Raw genomic sequence first — 16,467 nt, forward strand, 5'->3', positions numbered from 1 at the left:
GAATTTGAATCTAAGGGTTGTGTGTATATCTTCAAAACTCTCAATATGAAGTCCAAATGAAAGTAAAGGAGGCCATCATCAGGCTGAAAACCCAAAAAAACCTACTAGAGAGATAGTCTTAAAAAAGAATGAATGGACCAACCAGCAAGTAGTTTTATCATTGTCAAGGTCTACAATCAAGAGATGCCTCAAGACTAAATACACTCAAGAGTAAATACAGAGGGTTTACAACAAGGTGCAAATCACTGGTTACGCCCAAGAACCAGAAGGTCAGATTAGATCAGCCTTTGCTAGAAAACATCTAAAAGAGCCTGCCTCCTTAGCTAATTCTAAAGAGTACAGGGCTATAGTCTGCGCTCAGATCCAGCCGAAAGCTGCAAAACCGATCTGGTGCTTCACAGTCCAGATGGATTAGGATCCACAGCACTACTACAGAAGAAACCCAGTAATTTTTCAAGGTAAAGAAATGGGATATTCTTCAGTAGCCAGGTTAATCATGTGATCTTGAAGTCAATAAAGAATGAATTTCAGTTAATGGAGACAAAACTGAAGGCAGAGAGACTGACAAGCAAGGGCATATTGAAAGTGACTACAATCACTAAAGGACTAATGGAGAATCTAAAGGAAACACAACATTTGCTAATTCATTGACTGTAAAGGTTAAAAAAAAAGCATGAAAAAGAATCTTTCATCTAAATTATGGCTGAATTTGAGCCTTTTAAAATGGGGGGACTATGTATAAAAAAATGGCTGTAATTCCAAAAAGTAAATGCAATACTTTTATGAAACCTCCTGAATCAGAGCTCAAAGATCATGTAGTTTTTACTTGATTTAAAATCTGCTGTTGTGGTCTACAGATGACATGCTACAAAAAATGTGTTTGTCCAACAAATTATGAGCCTAACTGTATAGAAGACTTCTGTCCTCAGCAACCACAAGTGATTTCCAGTGCCTTTCTTTCTGTTTCCTTTCACAATAGGAAATAAAGGTACCAATACATAATACTTTCTTTGTCTTTACATCACAGACAGTGACAGTTGAGAAAATCCATCTGCCACCTCTTACAAACATGAAAACAAATGGAGAACAGACGGTAATTAAAATCAGACTGGAACAAAATACATCATGGACCAGAGGAGATTTCGGCATCCCTTCATTCATAATCAGGCTTGAATGCTGCATTTAAAACACATGGTCTGGTCTTAGTTTAAGAGTGGTCAGTTCATCACACAAATCAAGTCCAACCATAGTCTTCATTTTGGCTTTGCTGTCCAACATTAGGACAGCATGTCTCTTCCAGATATGGTGAGCTATTCAAAAAGCTTCAGGGAATCTTTTGTGTTTCAGCAAACCTCCAGTTCTCTCTGCATCTTCTACAATGCAGCATAGCAGCATTAATCCCTTCCTTCAACATCAATCTGTGTCTGTGGCTGACACTGCTGGGCGAGGCATTGTCTCTGGTTTTCTCTCAGCCTCATCCAGCAGGCGTCAGCGCTTAGGTGACAGAGCTGGTTGTGATGCTGGGAGCAGTGGTCGTCCTGCTCTGGCCTTTTCTCCGCTTTCCTCCTCCTCCTCCTCCTCGACTATCTTGTCCTCGCCCACGTGCGTTCTCCCTTTCTCTCCTGTTTGTATCGTCTTGTCGGTCTCCTTTACTCTTCCTCTCTGAAAAAAAAAGAATGTATAAGGAAAAAAATTGGGGTTATACTACACATTACTGTATTTCTTATATAAAAGGCATCTGCCCCAACAAAATGTTGCACATAGAAATACTCCTGCTTGGCTAAAAACCTCCTGAGGGGTTGTGTTATGCATCAGAACTTTTAATACAGGCTACCAGACATAAACCATAGTCAAGAAATCCCAAACAACAAAAGCTAAAATAATGTTATGTTTAGCCATGGTGACAGTATATGTATAGCAGCAATTACCGCACAACATGCAGCCAGCAAAAAATAACACATCTAAACATTTGGAGCCAGTTTGTCCACGACTGGACTGAAATAACCCAACAGCTGTTGAATCAGTCTCATGTCTTCAGTTCACGGCCAGAGGAGGTAGAATGCAAATCCCTTTAGAGTCTCCCTGACTTCTGTGGCATCACCTTTCACCTTTGTTGTTTTCAGTAAAATATCTTCATAACTATCGCACCTGTTGCCTGGAAACTTGATACAGACACCTGTATTCCCATGCAGACGGGTTGTCACAGTGATACTCCCTTTACTTTTTTATCTCCAATGCAGTCGGGTCCCAATAAAAAACTGTGTAACACCAGCAGAAAATGGTAATCGTAATTAATATTGGATCTACTAACACCTGCATATTGATATTTTCATAGCATAGCGCCAAGCGCTGCAGTACCTAAGTACATTCTCACAAAGGTGTCATCCACACGCTAAGCTCTCAGTCTGTTTAATTTCTCTTTCAGCAACCCACTCCCTTGTCCCACTTGACATACACTCAAACCTCCCCGTTAGTACTCTTGCATTAAAATTCACAGCAGTCACACATTTTAAGAGCATAATTGCTCTCTAAATGCAAACATCCATCATTGTGTGGTTCATTTCCACACTAAACCTGTTCATAAAAGTGAAGGGCTTAGATCGGCTGGTGATTTTAAATTACAGCACACGTACTGACTGTAAGAGCGGAAGGGACAGACAAGTGACAATTTGCTGTCACATAAATCACATCTGGCTTAATGAGTTAAACATCGTCAAGGACCCAGTAATGGCCCACAATGATATGAAGAGCTGCCGGAAAGTGCAAATGGACACGAGGCTTGTGTCTAGTGTCAGGTTTCAGTTTAACTTTGTCAACTTTAACTTTGTCAACTATTGTTTAGGCAGCACTGAAAACTATTTGATTTTGTATATACGAGGGAGCATAGTTACGCTGGAGTGTGTTTGTTATAAAGTTGTGTGTTGAGACTCTCTGCACATCCGGAAAGCTGAGAGGACACGTGCCAAGGGCTGGACAGTGTTCACTGCACGGCTGACAAACTCAGAGCTTATGGCGCCACCATGTTTGTCTGCTGCTATGCAGTAGTAACTTTATGTCTGTGTTTATCTCCCTACCAGCACTTTTAAATTTGTCACCCATTCAATTATGTTCAAATTGAAAGAAAAGAAAAAAAAAACTCAAGCCATGATATTTCACAAACTTGAAAAAGAGCAGAATTCTACAGTGAAATTCAGTACATGGGCGTGACGTAATTTTGATGTGAATGTGAACAAACCTAACACAATAACATTTATCCACCACTGACCCATGCATGTCACAGTTACTTTAGTCTGAACTGTAAACAAGAAGGCTCAGTCCCACACAGTAGTGCACAAACAGGAATAACATGTCTTTTTTTGGAGCTATTAGTGCCAAAAGTGGTGGAAACTTCACTAAGATCTCATTTGTTTAGTTGACTTAAATTACATAAGATGAGTTTGTCCAGCTTGTTCATCATTTGTCTTGAATGAATAAACATATTTCTAGACTTTTATAGAAACTATTAAAATAAACACTTAATATTGAGAAGTAACAGATTCGCTTTAAATCACTGAGACACAATGAAAGAGAATGGCATTAAGTAAGGGTCTTCAATCACACACTGCAGCCTCTGAGATGATGTGCTTACTGTGTAAGGACTTAATTACTTCTCTAACAAATCACTAATGGAGCCAAGAAAGGTGGACTCCATCAGTTTATGACAGCTCTGATTGCAGCTCCTCTTCATCCAAGCTAAACAATTTTGCCTGACAAATGAAATAACACATCCAGAAAATTTTGTTTTCGCGTGAGACCTTTTTGTGGAGCTTCAGGAAAAGGGTGGAAAAAAAATCGCAGCCAAATCAACACAAAGCGTGAGATCTGCAGACCACTAAATCACTAATGTTATACAAGGTCTGCCCCCTGTGTTTTATATAGCCAGTTGCCAGCCAACTCCCACCCCACAGATGAATCCACAGCTGCGCTCTTTTTGCGGAGTTTACCCACATAAACTAGTTCATTGGAGTCGTGGTACCATCACGCATGAATGATCTCACAGAGGGAAACTCATCCCTGTACGTTTTAGCACCAATAAGCGTCTTCAGTTTATACACGTTTACCTATTTAACAGTAGCTTACTCAATGTGAACGATCACATCCACAAAGCTTCCACAACTCATCTCCTCAGATCAAACCTAACACACCCTTTGCTTAAAATTCGACAATCTACATAGCAGTTGTTTTTATAATATTTCACTATTCAGTATTATTCTGAACCAAAGGCTGAATTTTTGTTCCAGGATGCTGGCCCCACACAGAGCAAATCTGCCACTCGTTTGTCAAACTGCGCTGTAACAGCCTGTCCAGTGAAGCGGCCCCTCCTCACTGAGCAGTTACGAGCCATGCCAACCTCTCTCATTTCCCATTACCGCAAATCTATGGGAAAGTGTCAGATCATGTTCTGTTTTTTAGACTCAGACCCCTGGAGAAGAAGAGAATGATACCAGAGTATGTAAGCCTCCACCATGTTTACTCACATATATCAAGCCATGTCATCTGTTACGTGTTGCAACATCTGTACTGTGGCCAATTAATATTGTTATGCAATGCTGCTGCTGTGCCCGAAATCCCCAAAGCGTGCCACCGAAAAATAAAGACCTTAAATACTCCTCATTAACAGTTCTCTAAGTCTTGTAAATAAGTTTAGAGTTGAAAATTGGCATATTATGCAAAGCAGATTAATATGGGGGTATTTAAAGACAAAGAAACTTTCTAACAACATTTCATTAGCAATAACTCCTTTGCACCTAAAGAGACCAGAGCCGATGATATGAATCAGGAACAGGGTTAAACCCATCCACTTATTTTCCTGTCGTTTGCAAGCTTTATCACCCCCAGAATTGCTGCTGATACTTATTTATTTGTTTGACTAAGAAGCAAAATATTTAAATGTAAAATAAGCCTTATTTCTGTTTTTGTTGCATTTTTGTATTTAGTATGCTCAGGATGCTTGACTCAACTGAACAGACTGGTCGTTTAATAGCCGTAGCAGCAAATAAGCCCAAGAGCACTTAATAAGATGTTATGAAAACTGATAATGACCACTAACTGGTGACAATGATAGTTCACCCACTGGAGAGCAAGCTGCTATGTGGATGAAAAGACCTCAAGCAAACATGTCATGGGCATGTAAACCTCACGCTTCAGCAGTCCTCAGAACAAATAGCTCTTTCTAGCTCTGATCCTTATCCAGCTTTGCAGTGCGTAATGTCCGCCCTTCATCTGCTTGGCTCGCAGATGAAGTTTATTGTTTACATGCAGAAAAGTCAAGAAATTCTGTGTTCTGCTGTGGACTCTGCCAAACCAAACCCAATCAACACGCTGCGGGTCACAGACACACTGGCGAGAACGCAGGCCTTTGAATGTCGAGTACTGGTTCCATCAATCATCATACTGACTAAGAAGGAATTGCATAAAATACATGCAGTATAATACAAAATACATTGCCTCTTAACATGTTATCTAAGCCCATAAACATTTTAGTATTTGACATTTATTAAGGGTTTCATCTTCAATCCGTTTGTTCGGTGCGTGTGTATTTGGTTTTTACCCCTCACACACGGCGTTTTGGTCACGACACACTTCCTCCTCTCTGTCTCGGCAGCACAGGTCTGCGAGGGTACAAAAGCAGGGGAGGTATCCGGACTGTGAACCTGCGGAAGGGGCACACGAACCCGGGACTGCGTGCCTTTCCTAAATCCGCATGTTTTGTTTTTCTTCATACAGGAACCCCATTGGCTCCACTCACCCAGTTCACACTCTGAGGCACGTTGACCTGGAATGAAAAATAAATAAATAAATAAGTACATAAAAATGTGGAAACCACTAAGGTACTGAGTAAATGGTTCACAGCTCACATTTGTTTCACAGCCTCTCAGCAGTTTTAACTGAGGATAATGAGTTTAAGTCAATCTGAAAACAATTTTTGCTTGTTTGATCTCTGATGAGAGAAGGACAGATAGATGAAGCTGAAGGAACCTGAAAATGTAGCAAACTGTACAGCATAAAGTGCATGTAACAAAGTCTCGTTTTAGGGGCCCATTCAGTATATTCACTGTGGATGAGCAAGGCTAATTTAAAAGAACAAAAAGGCAGCTTAAGACTCCAGGTCTCTGGAAAACTGTGCCAAGATGTCTGGAGAGCTTTGAGTTTCCTTTGTGTTTTCTAACTTATGACAGAATCATTTTCACAAGAAATAAAACAACAAAAAGGGTCAGCCCAAGAGTTTGCTTTTTTTGTAAGAGTTCGCTTCGCTTTTCCAGACCCGAACATAGATGACTGTTGAAATTAAGTGATAAGTAAAGTTTATAGATTCCAGCAAATCACTGTGAGTTGGTAAGCAGTAAATATAAAGAAAAAGACCACTCACCGACACACTCCATGGTCTCATTGACGGTGCGTTGGCCTGGAGGGCAGCTGACATAACATCTCCCACTGTGTGAATACAAGCCCTCCTTACATTTTGTGCAAAAATTGCGATTGAAACACGCTTCACAATTGTCTATTTTACATTCTGCAAAACACAGGGAGACAAAAAAAAAGGAGTAAGTATTCTGTCAGTTTAAAGTCACGTTGAGACTGGAGACTGTGTTATTATTTTGCCTTCAAATTTTTGGTATTGGTCTGAAACCTTTCTGAGGTTAACGTAGAAATAATAATATGGAATATTCATTGTTCTCATTCATGGTTGTGAAGACTGAGGACAAGGGGAACTTAAATTTTATTTCCTCTGAGAGATTTATTAGTGATGGGGTCTTTTAAGGGGGAGTAATCCCTCTAAAAACACATGCACCACAGTCCTTGTTTTTTTGGAAACGGGGTGTGAATGAGTACAGCCAGAAGTCTATCCCTTCACTAACTTTTGGAAAAGTGGGTTTCTCCACACCTTAGTCTCATTAAATCTCTGACTCAAACAACCAACTTCTTGAAATTTGGATAATGAGAACCATAAAAGGATAAAAACCAGACATCGTAAAGGACTCCCAAAAGCTCAAGCTCCATCATGAAAGGCATTTCCTTATTCATTATATCTGAGAAAAACAGTGGAGGCAGGTGAAAATATCTCAGTATAGGAAATATATTTATAGCTATAGTTGATGTAATAGCATGTTAAGAATGTCTACTCTGCAGCTCTGGTCTGATACCAAGATCCAAAATGATAAAACGTCGAATCCCTCAGTGGGATTCTTCCGTCTCCCGATTACTATTTTCAAACTCTTGACAGCTAAATTTGACCGTCCTGACGTTTGTAGCCTTATAATGTAAGACGTGTTTGTAACAAGACATTGTGGAATGGTATGTATAAAGTTAGATGATTGGATAATGACCCAGGTTAGTCACCGAGGGCCTCAGAAAAGAATTCAGCAGCCTTCTGCAGCAAACTGGGACGGTGAATGAATGCCGCATTGAGAAAAACAGTTATAAATGAGATTCCATTTGTTGCAATCTACTAAAAACACACAACTGTGTCATTAGCACTGATAAAACAAACTTTACATACATCTGAAATAACCAGTTGTGAAAAAGTTACATCTTTATAATCAGAATTATAGGCTTTATCTGCTTTTGGTTTATGAAATCATTATTTAGCCCTTGTTGACAGATACTAAGTGTTGTAAAAACGGGCAGTCAAGAACACTAAACTCAAAGCAATCACTGTCACTAAAGCAATGAATATCATTAAATGTGGTAATGACCAAACAACAAAGCAGCCCTCATTATATTTACCTTAAACAATCTTTCAAATGTTGCTGAGCAAAGAATAATCACAAGTGATTTAGTGCACACTCACATTCAAAGGAACCCTTTAACGCAGTTACTTAGTAAACAGGCGTGTATGCAGACCGTACTGTGCGTGATACATTAAGGTTCCATCAGAATAACAAGTGTGTAAAAGGGAAACCGAGACTATCACGACTGTGGCCTGGCATTAACTCTGCACATGAAGGCTAAATAAAAAACACAGACATCCTCTTAAAAAACAGACAAACAACAATGCATTACGAATGTTTTGGTTGGGATTTTTTTCCAGTCTTGTTTTCTGCCCACACATAAGAGGAAACAGACAACAGGCGGAGTTGCTGAAACTGCCTCTTAAAAGTATGTAATGTCAGTTTGTTAAGTACTGTGAATGTGACCGTGCTTTTGTCCATATTCCAAATGAGCCAAACCTGTCTGTAACCATAATAAGAACTATTTCAATTAAAACTACTGACATTCATTCTGATTAGGAAATAATTTGCTTTAGTTCATATTTTTCGTGCCCTTTTCCCATGAAAACAAGAAGCAACAGATGATTTAATCACCAAGTGGCTACTTCTATTATTACTCTCGCCTTTTTTGTAACGTGCATTATGTAATGAGGCGCTATATGGTATTCGGTCACAAACAGGATCACATAAGACAACATCAAAATCACATAAACTGCAAAAATATGCAGAAATAGAGGGTGTCTATTATAGCAATAATAGTTTGACTTTGTTAGATTCACAAAGGGATTTAGAAAAAAGGTAAAACAATCAAATAAGATACACAAGACAAAACTTAAACAGGTGAAGATGAACCGAGGATAAACACTTCTGCATGCTTGTTCTGAAACCAGATGTGTGGAGTATCACAGAGTAAAGAGTTAGCTGGATCTTTTTACATATTTGCAAGATTCCATATGTGTATCTACAAAGTTAAAGCGCCTGCTGGCATCCTGTTGATATATCACTAACACTTGCATCATTCTGTGGTCAAGAGGGTACAACACAATTAGAACTCACGGGTGCATCGATTGTTGCCTTCGGGGTTCCTCATGCCAAAGTATCCCATGGGGCAGGAGGCAAGGCACACGCCTATCTGACGGATGTCATTGCGCTCCAGGAAGATGAAGAGCTTGGGCTTGCATTTAATGCAGCCGTTATACTCAGAACATCGGTCACAGCCTTTGGGGCAAGACGGGGGCCCCTCAGTGCTGACTGTGGAAACATAAGGTAAACAATGAGAAAGAAAAGGCCACACTGAGGTAGGTAACAGCATGGTCCACCGACGGGAAAAAAATAACATAAATTGTTTCCAGCCACATATGAATTTTAATGAGGAAATAAAAAAGGTCCAATAGTCAACAACCTGCCTAGTAGAAAAACATCAGGAATTGCAATATTTTTTTGGCGTCGTCACCAGTCATAAACATGCAAACATTTAATATTCCAACAAACAAGGGTTTAAGCTTAATTTAAGGGGGGTTTGGCCAGACATGAGTGGTTACTCAGTGTTTACTTCCAACTGCTTGTCAGAGATGCTTAACAGATTTTAACTTGGAGAAAGCCAGGTAACTGCGGCTGACAGTCAGGACCAAGAGCCTCTCAGATTCAGCCAACTGTCACTGGGTCCGGGCAGAAATGCTACGGTGACCGACATGTCCGAAATATAGTTGGTGAATGTGTTGAACGAGTGAGGAATTTTAGCATTGCAATGCATTTACATTTCCTTTAATCTAATCCCAGACTTGGACATGAGTCCAGTTGCCTCACTCTCCAAAAAGGCACAACCTGCAATCTAAATCAATTTTGGGTAAATTGTGTAAAAGTGCACATCATTTTTGAAGAACCATTCTAAGACAAAAACAACAGTCGCCTGAGTTGATTTACTGTCGTTTACTTTCAGCTAAAAATACACACAATCTTACACAGCCTGACCTCCCGCCTCCCTGACATAACTCGTCCGATAAAAGTATTAAACGTGTTTTTCTATGAACAGATTAGTCTATCATTATCCAGTTACCGCCAAGTCTTATTGTTACCACTAGTAACTATAAAAGTAGCTTGGGTGTCATCTTTAGCAACAGTAAATGATATAAGTTCAAGAACTTTTTTTGGTAAACAGTGTAGAGAGTTTGTGCTCTCGGTATGTTAAAATTGACCAGTCTGCTTTGATTAGTCAAGTCTGCACGATACTAAATCCTTTCAAAGAAGAAAAACAAACAGCCCTAAGGCAGCAGAACAAGTCGCTCTGTCCTTTGTTTATTATCATTTTCTTGTTGTGGGGGATGGATGAAAAAAAAATGAACATCATTAAATCAAATAACTAAAGAAGAAGCGCAAGTTGCAAACGTTTATTTAGTATCTAGAGGGAATAAGACTGTCGCAGTCTGCATGGCACTCGTGTATATGGCGAGTGACCTCAATCCTTCTGTCCAAATTAGATGAACTGCAACGACGTCACTGTCTACATATACATCAGCGGACTTAACACAAACTGACACAAACAATAGCTATTCCTTCCCAGTATGTGTGATTTTAATAATGCCACATCTGTTATTGTGGATAATCTTGGTATTATATGAATTCTGGTTCAGGAAGGTTGGGGTTAGCTTGGCATTGGCTGAAAGCTCCTTGTGTGTAATGGAAGAATTATTTCAAAGCTGACAGTAATACCAGATCTGAGGCTCTGAAGCCAGAGATATACTGCGAGCCGACCTGAACACTGTCTTTGCGGTTGCGTGAGGTTAGAAAAATGCTTACAACAATATCGGCAGCATGGTCCAATTGAGAGCTAGAACTGTCAGGTACTCATTCCATTATGTGCCCACGGAGCCAGACACGAAGAGAGCGATGGCTTTGAGAGGGAATCCATCAAAAACCCCTTTATAAACAACCCTAATACCCAGAAAAGCTTCACATAAACTGAGAGAGGCATAATCTTAAAAAGAGGAAGAAACACGAGCCATTCTGGGGAAGCACTGAACCGAACATAACCCACCTAGGAAAAACAAATAGGAATGATGAGAAAATAAGCAAAACGTTATCTTTACTTTGCTTGTTAAATGTTTATAAGGCGTCCACCACAGTGACTCAGACCACAGAAACGAGAAGCAGCAGTGCTGCTACGAAAGAAAAAGGAAATCAAAACAAACTGACAAAGTGAGAACTCACCACGTCTATGCCGTCTCGCCTTGGAGAGCTTCAGAACATCACTGTGACCCATGGAGCTGAGAAAGACCATTGCCAGCGCCACCAGTCCCAGCTGCATAGTCTCTGTTGCCTTCCAGGCTATGCAGGGTCCCCCCCCTGCGACGAGATGGATCAGGTGGGGGGGCCACCTTCCTATGCGGGACAGGTGGATGCTTATCTTACTGGGATAGATGATCCCTCCTTTCTCTTGTAGTACTGCACTTCTTCTCTGTGTGTCTGTCCCTCCTCCCCAGTCTCTCTGTATCGTTCACTCTAGTGGCTGACACATCTAGAAGTCTGTGTAGTGGTGTGTGATGCCGCAGTTGCTTGTCCAAATGTCCCCGCGGCACAACAAGCCATCACACTGGTGTTGGTTGCACTGGCAAGGCAGTAAAAAGGGCACAGCTGTTGATGAGGGAGGCGAGGTCACGGGGTTGTGCAGAGACTGAAGAAGAGCAGAGTGATGGAGTTCAACAGGGTCATCACAGGAAGCTTGGGCTGAGCTTTCGATCTGTAACAGCGGATCTGCTGTTTAAGGCGGGTTTATGGTCAGTTACTGAACAACTAAATGGTTGCAGAGTGACAAAAGAAGACTGGCTGATTATGACTACAGCTGAATAAAGATTTGCTGGTATTAGAGCGTGCTGAAAAAAAAGAAGACAGAAACATGTTGAGGAACTGGACTGTTTCTAGATACAGATAGATACTAGTTGTTGAAGAAATGGTAAATCAATATTTTAACACTTTAACTCAAAACCCTTTTCATGTCTCTAAGATGAATATAAAGCTAAAGCCAGTGGTTTAATTGGCTCGATCAAAAGGTGAAAAGGTCACTCGTACAATGTCATGTCACTTAATCACTATAAATCTGCGGTATAAAAATGAGAAACTGCAGTCTTTTGCATCCAACCAGCTATCCTACCTCCCGTTTAACTTAACCTCTTAGGTTTTGCAAGTTGCCTATCTTAAGGGTTATAAAAGAACACTAGGAGTTTAAGTGCCTAGTCAGGAAATTGCCCCTACCCCACTTAACCGCTCATAAAACTGCAAATAACACTAAGTTAATATTCAATTTTTGCCTTTTTATCCACCCTTTATGCCAAGCTAAGACAGCCAGTTGGTGACTACATCTTCATTGCTCACATAGCAGAATAGCAGGAAAGCCAATATTTAAGTTTCATATTTTCCAAAATCTCACTTGCTTTATTATGTTTCCCAGCAATAAGAGAAAAGCTTGCTATCACTGCATTTATATGCACAAACCAGCAACATTGAACAACAAAGATGTTTTAGTTGGCCCAAACAGCATTCGCTGCAGTGTGATGCATACTTTTTCTCTTTAACATTAGTGGTTTCTGTAATTTGAGGAACTAAAGCCATAACTGGATAAATCAAATGATCAGTCGTACAAAAAGGAAACCAAATCCCACAAAACAAACATAGACTTGGATAACAAATTGAACATGTTTATCCTTTGGAAATACAGTGAAGTAAGTTTCTTCTGAGAAACGCACCACACAGTCAGACTGAAGGCCTTTGTCATATTTGGTGCTGAGATCTTTTTTCGATAGTGTCATGTGCTGCCTGTATTTACAGCTCTTGTGTGAAGAGGACACACAGAACATGTTAGCATCGGAACAATGGGAGGTCCTCCCTCGCAGCTCAATAAAGAAAAATAGGACCATATTTGGGTGTTGAGTCGGTTGTGGCTCTGAATCACACAAAGGACAACGCCATTTGGTGTGTTTAAACATTCCAGGAGGCAACATTGCACTCGTTGCTAAAATACAAATCAAAAGGGATGAAATAATTTCGTCCCTTTCGATAATTTCACAAGATTTATTTTAGGTGGCCGGAGACGAAAACATTTTGATCATGCACATCGAACTTACAGCTATAGTTTTACAGTTTCTAAATGTCATATCATTTTTTGTAGTTTGTTTCATTTCAAACTAATGAACACAAGCAACTGAAAATGTAGTACTGAAGTTATTTACACAACTATACGAAAGAAAGGAGAGTCACTAAGAACAAACTGAAACTACCACTACTAATTTACTGCTTAGTTTAATAGAGTTGCTGTTAGTTATCTCACAAAATTTGTCATTTCTAATAATTAGTATTGAAAAGAGGAAACTACTTTAGTAGACATTAAAATTTGATAGTATTATTTCAGGATAGGGCTGGGCCAATGGGGCTTCTGGGCACATGCCTAGGGCACTATGTACAGTGAGAGGCCCATCCAAGAGAGAAATGAGAAAAAAATTACCAGGAATGTTTTCTCTTAACGCTTACTCTCATAAAGACAACTTTTAATGGCCTCCCCTGTACCTTTAATGATGAGTTTTTACCCCTCAGTATGTATCAATAAAGGTGTGGCTCTGTGACTATTCCGATAGTTTCTGGGGGTTTTCTCAAGTACAGCTGCACAGGCAAAAATAACCGAACAATGAACGTTCCGTCATTTGTCATTCCGTCAACGGCATAAGAAGGCCTGAAATATGACAAAACCCCTTCAGTTTAGAAAAGAGCTTCAAGGGTTACTGCTACAACTACATGTTTCTTTTCTTAGCTATTTATTAATGAGTGACTTATGTATATATATATATGTATATATTGTACTATTCTTAGTTAGCGTATTGTCTGTCTTGTTAATGTTGGTTTATAATGGAGCACTGTAACAAAAAATAATTTCCCCCAGGGATCAATAAAGTATTCTGATTCTGATTCTGATTTAAGAAAATGATAATTGGTAGATGTCCGTAGATTTTATCTGCATCTTTCTCCCCTATCCTTTAAGGCTAGCAGACTCTCCCAAACTCAGCTAGCTAGTGGATACAGCACTTCCAAACTAAATGAAATGGACATCAAAGCAAAAAAAATTTTAAAAATTCAATTTTTGTTCAGGCAATTCAACATGAAAACACTGCAGTTAACTTTAAAGTTGTTGAGACATTCAGTAAGATGCCCTGCAAGCTGGAAATTAGTCGTAGCAGTGTAGCTCATAATAAAACTTTGGTTGAAGGGGGCAGGCTGCCATCACCCGTGGAGGCCTAGCTGAACCTAACAACAAAATATCCAAATAACCAGTAAACAGTTCTATTTTGGGTTTTTTAACATGGAAACCAAAAAGTTTATTCCCTTTCTAAATTAACGCATCCCAAAAGTGCTTTTCCTGAGAAAAGCTTAGACTAATTCATTATTTTTTTCAATACTCATCCAGTAGCGGGGCTGTGGCGAGAGTCACCGAAAGGAGGGGGAGATAACAGACAGACAGGAAAACAGACAGACAGGGAGAGAGAGAATGAGAGATAAAGAAGATAGTAGCAGTTTTGTTCACGAAAACGTACATTAAATACAATATTATTGTTTTAAAAAACACAAAAAAAGCTCTGACTGCTTCATTTTTCGTTTAACTCAAGGTACTTCAAAGAAATGTATTTTGATGGTTACTTAAAGTACAGTAAGTACAGTACTATTAAGTGTACATGTATGTCCACACTCCTGCATGATAAACCTCATTACTGAAGAAAGAAAAAAAACACAAAACTGGTCATCAAAACAAGCTGGTTAGGGTCCACCAAACATTTGTGCCACGGAATCTGCAACTTGTTGATCTGGGCATGAGACATGGGTTTCCTAAATGGGGAAAATGTTGAAAGTCTCCCTAAGTTTATTTAATTCTTCATTCTTAATGACTCACTATCTCATTGACACATCTCAGCTAAAGCATTATTTCCAGGAAAGAGCCAAAATTGTGGCTTGCAGCCAGTCTTCCACAACACCTGTTTGTTGGGTTTGAGAGTGGTGACTGGAGGACATGCTAAGACTGGATCAACTCAAGACATGTGCCAGAGACTCTTTCACCCAGCACTCCCACAACTGTCAAAAGCCTAACTCATCCCACTCCATATGTGCTCTCACATGCTGCAGAGATAAGAGGAAACACTGGGCTACAGAGCACATCAATCAGGAAAAGGTCTTTGCTGCCACTTTTAACATGCCACATCACAATCAGTCATTTCTCTAGGAAAGTCTGGCACTTCAGCTTTAATAGTTCTCTGAAGCTGCTTCCTCGTCCATTTAACAGTCTGTCTTTACCCAACAATAGCCACAATCAAATGAGCACAATGGAACTAAGCCCAGCTCATCAAATAGTCAGGAGATTAAATTGCCTCCTAAGTTTGATCTATCAATTATTCAAATACTGAAAGGAAGCTCTCACACTGGGAATTTATTGAACTCGAGAAGGTGCCACAACTCTGAGCTCAGAGTTGCAAGTGCCTGTAACTCAACCTCAGAGCTGAACAATGATCATCTGTAGGTAAAATGTGTGCCAGAATTCCTCAATTACACAGAGACTTGCTGAAAGGGTTATAGAACAACGGCGATAGCGGAATTGTAAATCTAAAACATAGAAGGCGATAAACTAAAGAGGCAGCGATTACAGATTTTATTTAATCAGCTTTTTCCCTTCATGAAAATAGGAAAAAATGTTAGAGGCACATTTTACCATTTACAACTAATTTACAGTAATCTGAAAACCTTCGATTTCAAAATTACATAATTTTAACACAGTATCTGCCACACGGACAATAAAAAAAGCAATTAGTGGTGAATTCTGGACTATTTATTTACTTACGCCCCCAAAATGTGGTCGCTCATGAATGCAGGAAACAGTGCAACGGCAATTTGTGGGCGAGTTCAAGCAGTCATACTTCATATTCATTCTAAATTTATTTTGATATTTGTAAAATCCCTGACATGTATAGCCAAGACCTGAGCTTTGAGCTAACCAATTCACATTATCAAATTTGCAACACAAAGGGGAAAATAAGTGTTTACTGAAGCTGAGGCTCTAAAGAGAAACAGAACCAGACTCACAATCACATATACACTGATTAGGTTTTGATTAGGTTTGAATGTATGAATAATAAGTAACCTGTACTCATTCTATAGTATGGCATAACACCTGGCTGCACCAGCAGCACCCACAGAAGCCTCAGCTATTTTGGTAATCACTTCCTCTGTGGCTTAAGGAGTAAAGGGAGTGAGAAGTCAAATATGCAGCAGTTGTAACACACTCAACTCTTAGAGCAGAGCACTCAAAAGTATCTCTGGCATCTTCCCACAATGTAAGCACAACTGTCTCTCTTTTTTTTTTTTTTTTTTGAAGTTTTCATGTAGGACTCAAGACTGCACAGTTCCAGCAGTCTGAAGGTTTGATTCTGCACAGCTCATTTGGGCACGGTTCAGCTTTTCTGTTATATATTACTGTGATTAATGCTAGCTTTTATTTATTTTGCTGTCCAGCACTTTGTGGCTGCATGTCTGTAAAAGCAGATTTATAAATAAGCTTTACACACTTACTTTCTCTCTGGAGCACCACACATTCTAGTTAAAAGCTATTTGCTGTTCTTCAGCTAGAGTGGTGCTCAGCTGTCAAATCCATAAGTAGATATACAGATTAATACATTTGTGTAATGTAAAA

The 16,467-nt window shown here is 39.6% G+C and overlaps 1 protein-coding gene across 1 annotated transcript; it reads right to left on the reverse strand.

Moving 5' to 3' along the window:
* Window positions 1–1,495: 1,495 nt before the first annotated feature.
* On the reverse strand, window positions 1,496–11,055 carry rspo1 (R-spondin 1). Its single transcript, XM_085365367.1, has 5 exons — window positions 10,959–11,055; window positions 8,808–9,002; window positions 6,410–6,553; window positions 5,591–5,815; window positions 1,496–1,662 (listed from the first exon to the last, which is right to left on the reverse strand). The coding sequence occupies exons 1-5, from the start codon at window positions 11,053–11,055 to the stop codon at window positions 1,496–1,498; spliced, it is 828 nt and encodes a 275-aa protein (XP_085221493.1).
* Window positions 11,056–16,467: the final 5,412 nt, after the last annotated feature.

The sequence above is a fragment of the Diplotaxodon limnothrissa genome, linkage group LG11, assembly GCF_057381915.1.
Source record: "Diplotaxodon limnothrissa isolate DT_005_m linkage group LG11, D_limnothrissa_male_GT1.1, whole genome shotgun sequence".
Classification (NCBI taxonomy): Eukaryota; Metazoa; Chordata; class Actinopteri; order Cichliformes; family Cichlidae; genus Diplotaxodon; species Diplotaxodon limnothrissa.

Excerpts from the sequence above, each read along its gene's own strand:
- rspo1 (XM_085365367.1), bottom strand. The coding sequence starts at position 11,055 with ATGCAGCTGGGACTGGTGGCGCTGGCAATGGTCTTTCTCAGCTCCATG. Across the intron at positions 5,816-6,409 it reads TGAGACCATGGAGTGTGTCG|GTCAACGTGCCTCAGAGTGT; the intron begins GTGAGTGGTCTT and ends TTTTCATTCCAG. Across the intron at positions 1,663-5,590 it reads CAAAACGCCGTGTGTGAGGG|AGAGGAAGAGTAAAGGAGAC; the intron begins GTAAAAACCAAA and ends TTTTTTTTTCAG.